Source organism: Medicago sativa, chromosome 2 (assembly GCF_051527215.1).
Source record: "Medicago sativa cultivar Bolivia chromosome 2, Bolivia_mono, whole genome shotgun sequence".
Lineage (NCBI taxonomy): Eukaryota > Viridiplantae > Streptophyta > Magnoliopsida > Fabales > Fabaceae > Medicago > Medicago sativa.
The window spans coordinates 56,609,866-56,619,268 of NC_140750.1; the positions used below are offsets into that span (position 1 = coordinate 56,609,866).

Here is a 9,403-nt window from a genome sequence, read left to right on the forward strand (position 1 = left end):
TAAATAGACGAAATAACTTGAAACTCATACACACCCAGACATATAAATAGAGAGGTCGAGGTTCAAATCCTTGTGACGACGTTCGACTTAAAGGATATCGGCATTTTTGCTTGGATTTGTGGACTTATTCCTTTTTATAATATGATTAGTGTGGTTTGATATTGTGAAAACTCATTACACAAATGAATGAAAGTCGACTCAATTGATAAAAAATTGACTTATCACAATGTCGTGAGTTCAAGTTTCATTATCGACGTGATGACAGATTTGATGGATGATTTATAAATATATTTGTTATCACTCGTTGAGACTTCTAATATAACTCTTGAATCTCAATTCACCTAAATTTTTTTTTTACCTCCTTTACCATGCTGGAAAAAATTGAGTAAAAATAAATGCTGGGAGAAAAGAAAAAGAAAAAAAAAAAGAACAGACAAAATACATCAAAAACCACGAAAAAAAGAAAAAAGCCTTATCGGAACCAAAAAAATATGACAGGTGCATAAGCATCACACATATCAATCGAAAATACCATAAGGTTATCCCATTTCCAACCAAACCATTTTTCATATCCACAACAATCACTTCTACTCTTTCTTCTCTTCTTCTTCTTTCTCTTCTCTTTCCATTCATTCTCTCACCAACAAAAAAAAAAAAGCTTTTTTCAATACTCAGAATCCTTATATGCATGTTCCAACTCAATTTCAAACATAAAGTTCCTGTCTTTAATCCAAAGGTACCATTAATTCTTCATTTTCATCACAATTTCCTTTCTGGGTCATTCCAATTCTCAACTTTGGGTATGTTAAGGTTTAACTAGACAGTTATTTTTGTTGTGTTTTTGTGTTGTTGGGTTGGTCTTAATATGCTTATATTAGTTGGTAACGTGCAAGGAACTTCAATGAGTTCTCTTGCTTCACCAATAAGTTTAGGTAGTTCTTCTAGAATGTCACATTCTGTTGTTAGAAGAGTTTCTCTTTCTAGTTCTAGAAGGAATTGTATAGGGAAAAAAAGATGGCATTGTGTTTCTTTGTCTGTTTGTAGATATTCAGTTACTACAACTGATTTTGTTGCTGACCAAGGAAATTCAGTTTCATCACTTGATTCTTCTAACAATGATGATAGTAATAATAAAGGTGGTGGTGATAGTGGTGGTGGTGGTGTTGGTGGTAGTTTTGTACTTAAACCTCCTCCTAAGCCTGTGTTGAAGTCCAATAATGACTCGATTTTAGGACCGAGTTCGGGTTTAGGGGGTTCGTCGAGGAATAGTGAGGGTGATGATGGTGTGGATGAGAGGACTAAGGTGATTGAATCACTTGGTGAGGTTTTGGAGAAGGCGGAGAAGTTGGAGAATTCTAAGTTAGGGGGTGAGAGAAGTAACGGTTCGGTTAATAAACCGGCAAGACCGGTTATGAATGATAAACCTAAGGATGATAAACCGGTGAATTCATTACAGAAACATAAGGCAAAGACGTTGAAGAGTATTTGGCGTAAAGGGGATTCGGTTGCGACTGTGAAGAAGGTTGTGAAGGAAGTACCTAAGCCTAGTGCTAAGAGTAGTGAAGTGGGGGAATCTCAAGTAGGGGGAGGGGAGAAGGTAATGTCTCAGTCGAGTGATCCTCAGCCTCTTTCGAGACCTCAACCGATGTTACAATCTAGGCCTTCGATAGCCCCGCCGCCACCGCCACCTGTTAAAAAGCCTGTTATCTTGAAGGATAATAAAGGTCAAGGTGAAACACCACCTGTTAAGTCTAAAGAAAGGAAGGGACCTATCTTGATTGATAAGCATGCTTCAAAGAAACCGGCAGTTGACCCTGCGATTGCTCGAGCGGTTCTAGCTCCTACGAAACCAGGGAAGGCCCCTCCCCAAGGAAGGTATAAAGATGATTACCGGAAGAAAGGTGCTTCGTCTGGGGAAGGAGGACCAAGAAGACGAATGGTGGTGAACAAGGATGGTATTCCTGACGAGGATACTTCGGAACTCAATGTCTCTATTCCCGGCACTGCAAGAAAGGGACGGAAATGGAGTAAAGCAAGTCGTAAGGCGGTACGACTTCAGGCTGCCAGGGATGCTGCTCCTGTAAAGGTTGAAATTCTAGAGGTCAGCGATGATGGTATGCTGGTGGAGGAGTTGGCGTACAATTTGGCTATTACCGAAGGTGAAATCCTCGGCTCTCTGTACTCCAAGGGAGTTAAGCCAGATGGGGTGCAAACTCTAGACAAAGATATGGTGAAGATGATTTGTAAAGATTATGATGTTGAAGTCATAGATGCCGATCCTTTCAAAGTTGAAGGATTAGTGAAGAGAAGGGAAATTCTCGAAGAAGAAGACCTCGACAAACTCAAAGACAGGCCTCCTGTTATTACTATCATGGGCCATGTTGATCACGGCAAGGCAAGTGATATCACTATGTATTCTTACTTTGTCTCTGATTTGATTTTTCTTACATTTCTCCATGTGCTGATATTTGTTGGTGTTATGTTATCATTTTGCAGACAACTCTTTTGGATCATATACGGAAGACTAAGGTATATGGTGAATTATGTTATTGGTTAGGCTTCACCTAGGCTCATATGACATTCACATTGAATTTAAACCTGATGCACCAAATGTAACAGGTAGCTGCTTCTGAAGCTGGTGGGATCACACAGGGAATTGGGGCTTATAAAGTGCAAGTACCTGTTGATGGAAAAACGTTGCCGTGTGTTTTTCTCGACACTCCCGGGCACGAGGTATGCTTGGTTTTGATAAAAAAAATACTTATTTCTAACTTATTTCCTTATAGATATGCAAAACTGTTTGTACATTTCATTCATTGAATCCTGTTGGGACCTTAATCTGTGAGTGTGACGGCTTTCTCATTATGCAAGTGTATAGTTTTTAGCTGAACGATTAACCACATTACTGTATTAACCCAACTTTGCACTTCTCTTTCCTATATCTGATATCGTCCATGAGGTAGTGGTAAGAGATTGACCTTGTAACCTCAAGGGACGGTTGTAAAATGGCCATTGATGTTACTTTATTAATAATAATTTCCTATATCTGATATCTATTATATATGATCCTGTAGGCATTTGGGGCAATGAGAGCCCGTGGAGCAAGTGTAACAGACATTTGTATTATTGTTGTGGCTGCTGATGATGGTATTCGTCCTCAAACAAATGAAGCTATAGCTCATGCCAAAGCAGCAGGAGTACCCATTATAATTGCTATAAACAAGGTAGGCCAACATATGTCTCCAACCCCAATTTTCAATGCTTATGATTCAGTGTTATCAATAGCAGTTTGTTCAAATTTTGTTGTGTTATAGGGCTGCGAGTTCAAATTTTGTTGTGTTATAGGGCCGCGATAGTGACTATTTGACAACATTTTGTACTGAACGGCATATCACAGAACAATAGCAATTTGTTTAAACTCCACTATGCTATGGGGCTTTGACAACACTTATGATTTACTTGGTGATGGCATGAGGAATTGTTGACACGCTTATTTATTTGTTTGAAATAGATAGATAAAGATGGAGCAAATCCAGACCGAGTTATGCAAGAGCTTTCTTCAATTGGTTTGATGCCAGAAGACTGGGGTGGTGACATCCCGATGGTTCAGGTTTATATTTCTTATTTTCTTTGTCATGCTCATATTTTGTTTTTGGTTCTGTAACTTTTAGGAAGTTATATTTCACTTTCTTTCTCTCTCATCAACAGATAAGTGCTCTTCAAGGGAAGAATGTTGATGATCTTTTGGAAACTGTTATGCTTGTTGCCGAGGTACATGTTTACTGTTGTTGTTAAAGCTAGTTTAACTCACTTAACTCTCAAACTACTCTATTGCTTTCATCTGATGTTATCCATTCTGACCTAAGCATTTCATGTATAGTTGCAAGAACTGAAAGCTAATCCTGATAGAAGTGCGAAGGGCACAGTCATTGAGGCAGGCATGGATAAATCAAAAGGACCATTTGCCACATTTATTGTGCAGAATGGGTCACTTAGAAGGGGAGATATTGTAGTTTGTGGAGGAGCTTTTGGAAAGGTATGTGTATATACGTAAAGTTAAAGTTCAATGTTTAATGATCTTAGCTTTTGGTAATTCAATTCTGAGCTACCTGCTTTACTTTCCTCTGAATCCATTAACATCTTTTATTACTTCCTTCAGGTGCGGGCTTTATTCGATGATGGTGGAAAGCGTGTCGATGTAGCTACACCTTCTATACCCGTACAGGTTTGTAAATTCCCAGCATAAAACGTTACTACTTTTTTGTTTCCCTTGGCATTTTGCAATGGTGAAAAGTGAAACATATTTTTAGACTTCAAATTTTCACAGTTACAATCTGTCATTTAAGAGCCATGCACATTTTGGGGTTCTTAGTAGATGCTAAAAGTTGTCCTCAATCAAAATTTTCTTATTGTTCTTATATGCATCGCTGCAGGTTATTGGATTGAATAATGTTCCAGTTGCTGGTGATGTATTTGAGGTTGTTGAATCCCTTGACACGGCACGTGAAAAGGCAGAGTCCCGTGTTATGTCATTGCGAGATAAGCGTATTTCAGCAAAGGCAGGAGATGGCAAGGTCACCCTTTCTTCATTAGCTTCTGCAGTTTCGTCTGGAAAGCTTTCGGGACTAGACTTGCACCAACTGAATATTATTTTGAAGGTTGATCTTCAGGTATGGTCACTGCTTCCACTGTTACTTGAATTTCTACATCATCTTGTTGATGTTCAATACCTGGTTTAACTTACTGATGACTTCTCCGGTGATACTGTGGTGTTAATTTTCTATATAGCTGCTGATCACAGACATAAGATCATAATTCACGCTACAGTGGAAAGGAAATAGTAAATACAATTTAAAAGATTTAATGATAAATTTAGTATTGGGAAGAGGCCTTTTAAGCTTATCAAGTTATTGGGAAGGGAAAAAATAGTTAATAATTGAATATAATAGATGACATGCATAATTGTTATATTATTAATAAAAAAATATATATTATGTAATTCTTCATTTTTTTCAAAATCTATATTGATAGTCATGGTGCTATAGTTATTTTTTGACGAAATAGTGTTATAGTTGATATTAGAGAATATAGGTTTAAATACATTTTTGAGTTATGCAAATATACGTTTTGCTTTTAGTCCTTGTAAAAAATATTTTGTTTTTAGTCCTTGCAAACATGCTCTTTTTTCTTTCTTTTGGTCCTTGCTGATTTTTTGGTCCCTATAAAATTTGTTCATCTTGGAATTAGTCCTTGTAATGTGTGTAATGTTCATTTTAGTCCTTATGTACTTGGTATTTGAGGGACTAAATCAAATATTCTACATATTACGAAGATCGATTCCAACGTAAAAACATTTTTGTGGGACTAAAAGAAGCAACAACAACCAAAAGCAAAAAAGAGTATTCACAAGGATTAAAAACAAAACAATTTTTTGCATGACTAAAAGCAAAAATTTGTATCTTGTAGGGACCAAAAACATTTAAACCTAATATATTTTATGAACTAAAATCATGTATCTATGAAGTATGCCCCTCTCACATACTACATTTATCAAGTAGGCTACCACATGCTTATAGCAAAAAGTAGCGTTCTAGGTAACTGCGAGTTGACATTATCTCTACTGTATTGGATATTTGTATTGTACATTTTACTAAATATCTACTTTTCAATATGTTTCGTTAATCATCACTGTAGTTATTACTTCACCTGGAATTAAATTTCATTATTCTTGGTCATGACTAGGGATCCATTGAAGCCGTCAAACAAGCCCTGCAGGTGCTACCACAAGATAATGTCACACTGAAGTTTTTGATGGAGACAACAGGCGATGTAAGCACAAGCGATGTTGACCTTGCGGCTGCAAGCAAAGCAATTATTTTTGGATTTAATGTCAAAGCACCAGGCTCTGTGAAAAGCTATGCAGATAATAAAGCCGTTGAGATAAGATTATATAGAGTTATTTATGAATTAATTGATGATGTACGAAAAGCAATGGAAGGGCTCCTAGATTCTGTTGAGGTAAATCAACACATCCTTTAATTTGTAAACCCTTGGCATACATTATGCATATGTAGATTTCTGTAGTTGCACTTGATGAATACTCTTGTATTCTTTTTTTAACTTAAAAGTTACTGATGGTTCTGCTGCAATTCTTACTGCTATCTTTTTGCAGGAACAAGTACCAATTGGCTCAGCAGAAATACGGGCTGTATTCAGCAGTGGTAGCGGTCGTGTTGCCGGATGTATGGTTACAGAGGGAAAGGTTACAAAAGGCTGTGGCATTCGAGTCATGCGGAAGGGAAAAATAGTTCATGTTGGTATTCTTGATTCTTTGAGACGGGTGAAAGAGATTGTTAAAGAGGTATGACTCTGCTTCTAGTTTTGCTTCGCATTTTTACTGTTCATGTAAGTGGACATCTTTGCAATAGTTGGATGGTGCGAGTATGAAAAAATTTGAGATTAATTTGCAAGAATTTCCTAAACGTGAATCTACTTATTGTCCATTTGTAGTTGGCTATTATGAATGGGGACATGTTTTTTTTTTTTATTGGTTTTTAATTTTTAATCAGAAATAAGCATTTTTAAGGTCATAGAATTGGTGAATAGGGACACCGGCTTGTTAGGTGAATGTTACCTCCCACTTATAACCACTATTCGGGTCATATCACCATCCAATGTGCAGCTTTTAACACATCCTACTCATCCTTTGGACAACTGAAACGTGACTCAGGCGGTCCGATAACGAGTGACTTTACTAATCTAGGATAGACTTTGATACTGTCTTAGAATATAGATCGACTCTACTTCAACCTTGCATAACCATTTGCAAGGTGAGAGCTTCCTCCCTCTTATAAGTACTATTTAAACCGTATTATTTTTCAATGTGAGATGCTCAACATAAGGAATGCTATGGGGATTCTGAAAATAGGTTTCTTTTGCATCCATTTATAAAATTTACATTGTCAATGAAATATATGACCCCAGTCATTTGAAGGATTATTTCTACGTTTGGTTGAACAAACCGCAACATATGTTAACCCCAAAGGGGCATTATAGGATCTTTGAGGCCAAGTGTAGTTTGGGATTTACACAAGAGGTTGTTTCCAGGACTTGAACCCGACTTTACCATTTTCAGTCATGTGACAACAACTTTACCGCTGTGCCAAGGCTCCTCCTTTAGAGTGAATCCAAGCAGAGCCGTAATAGTTGTGAACCCATGAGACCCTTAATAGTTGTGACTGTGTGTTGATTCTCCATGCTATTGTAGTTACTGCCTGAACAAACATTGATGTCGTTTGCTTGTGAACAGGTAAATGCTGGTCTTGAGTGTGGACTTGCGTTAGAAGACTATGATGATTGGGAAGAGGGCGACATTCTTGAAGCCTTCAACACAGTTGAGAAGAGAAGAACCCTTGAAGAAGCCTCAGCATCAATGGCAGCTGCTGTGGAGGGAGTAGGATCTTAAATTATAGAATAAACATGATGTGACATCATGATGAGAATGGTTCCTATCTTGGGAAAAGAACGTAACAATTCCCACATCATAATATTTTTTGTTGAAGGTGGGGCAGCTGAAGATCTAAGTTAAAAAATGATTTGTTCCATTGCTTGTTGTAGAATTGTATATATCAAAGTAAATTAGTTTCAGCTCTTCTGTAAAGAGGGAAAAAAAAAGTTTCAACGCCTTGACCTAGAAATACTTGTAACACCACCACATATAAGACAAGGAAAGAAAGAATTGCATTGTTTATTTTCTTTTTCATTTTTTGTATGATGCTCTTGATTAATGGATGCATCATCTTATTTTTGATAAAAAAGAGAAAAATTGATGCATCATTTTACTTGAAATTTGTGTTTCTACTATGCTTTGTTCTTGTTAGAGAGTATAGCTTAGGCATATTAGAAAATGTATATAGACTTAGTTTTAACTATTCTTTATCTTGTTTTGCAAGTTGTTTGGTCCTAATAGGAAGAACAAGATTCGTTGTTGTGCATGTGGATTTTGTCTATCGTCTCTTCTTCTTTGCGATTGAGATTTTTTCTTCTTTGAAATTACTTACTTAGGCTGAAAACATATTCTCTGTACAGAATGTGAGGTGAATAGGCAATCATATATATAGGCACGAGTCTCTCAATCACTTTCATTGATTAAGGAAGGAAATACCTAAGAAAGGAAACATAAATCAACACACAATCATACAGTATCTCAACACTCCCCCTCAAGGTGGAGCATATACACTCCCCATCTTGTCACATATGTAAGTTATCCGAGGACTTCGTAGAGATTTAGTAAAGATATCAGCAAGTTGGTCCTTGGAATTGACAAAGGAGGTTCTAATGATTCCGGTGATAATCTTCTCTCTAAGAAAGTGACAATCAACTTCTATATGCTTTGTCCTCTCATGAAAGACTGGATTGGATGAGAGGTGTAAAGCTGACTGGTTATCACACACAAGTTCCATTGGACCAATTTCACAAAAATGAAGTTCATGAAGTAAATGCTTCAACCACAACAGCTCACATGTGGCATGAGCCATGGCTCGATACTCAGCCTCCGTACTTGAACGAGCAACAACAGTTTGCTTTTTGCTCTTCCATGAGATCAAATTTCCACCAATGTAAACACAATAACCTGATGTAGGCCGTCTATCACTAGTATCTCCTGCCCAATCAGCATCTGAATATCCAATGATATCAGTGTTGCCTTTACCAGTAAAAGCAAGCCCCTTTCTAGGTGATCCTTTGATGTACTTAATAATTCGAATCACTGCATTCCAACGGTTGTCACAAGGAGAGTTAAGAAACTGACTTACTACACTGACTGGAAAAGATATGTCAAGTCTAGTCATGTTCAACTTTCCAACAAGTCTTCGATATCTGCCTGGGTCGATATAAGGCCCCCCCTGATTAGGAAGAAGCTTTACATTAGGGGCCATAGAAGTATCAACTGGTTTGCAATCTGTAAGACATGTCTCCTCCAGGATATCAAGAGCATACTTCCTTTGAGAGATAGCAATACCTGACTTTGACTGGGCTACTTCGATGCCAAGAAAGTAACGAAGAGGACCTAAGTCCTTAGTCTGGAAGTTTTGAAATAAGTGTTGTTTTAACGATTTGATACCCTCATTGTCATCACTTGTAATCATAATGTCGTCAACATAAACCACAAGATAGATATATTTATTTGATGAGGAGCATTTAGTAAAAACAGAGTGATCTGCCTCACAACGGATCATCCCAAATTGCTGCAGTACTTTGCTAAATCTTCCAAACCATGCCCGAGGTGATTGTTTCAAACCATACAAAGACTTATGATTAGATTCTAAAGCTTAGTGCAACTCAGCTCAGACCACATGTGTCTGTTTCGAACATTGTCAAATGTGGGTTCATGCACTCCCAAAGA

The 9,403-nt window shown here is 37.4% G+C and overlaps 1 protein-coding gene across 1 annotated transcript; it reads left to right on the forward strand.

Moving 5' to 3' along the window:
* Positions 1-568: 568 nt before the first annotated feature.
* Positions 569-7,848, forward strand: FUG1 (Translation initiation factor 2, small GTP-binding protein). Its single transcript, XM_085745242.1, has 12 exons — positions 569-2,395; positions 2,497-2,529; positions 2,620-2,733; positions 3,075-3,224; positions 3,512-3,610; positions 3,709-3,771; positions 3,881-4,036; positions 4,160-4,225; positions 4,434-4,670; positions 5,743-6,018; positions 6,173-6,361; positions 7,310-7,848. The coding sequence occupies exons 1-12, from the start codon at positions 866-868 to the stop codon at positions 7,463-7,465; spliced, it is 3,069 nt and encodes a 1,022-aa protein (XP_085601368.1). The 5' UTR covers positions 569-865; the 3' UTR covers positions 7,466-7,848.
* The last annotated feature ends 1,555 nt before the right edge of the window (positions 7,849-9,403 follow it).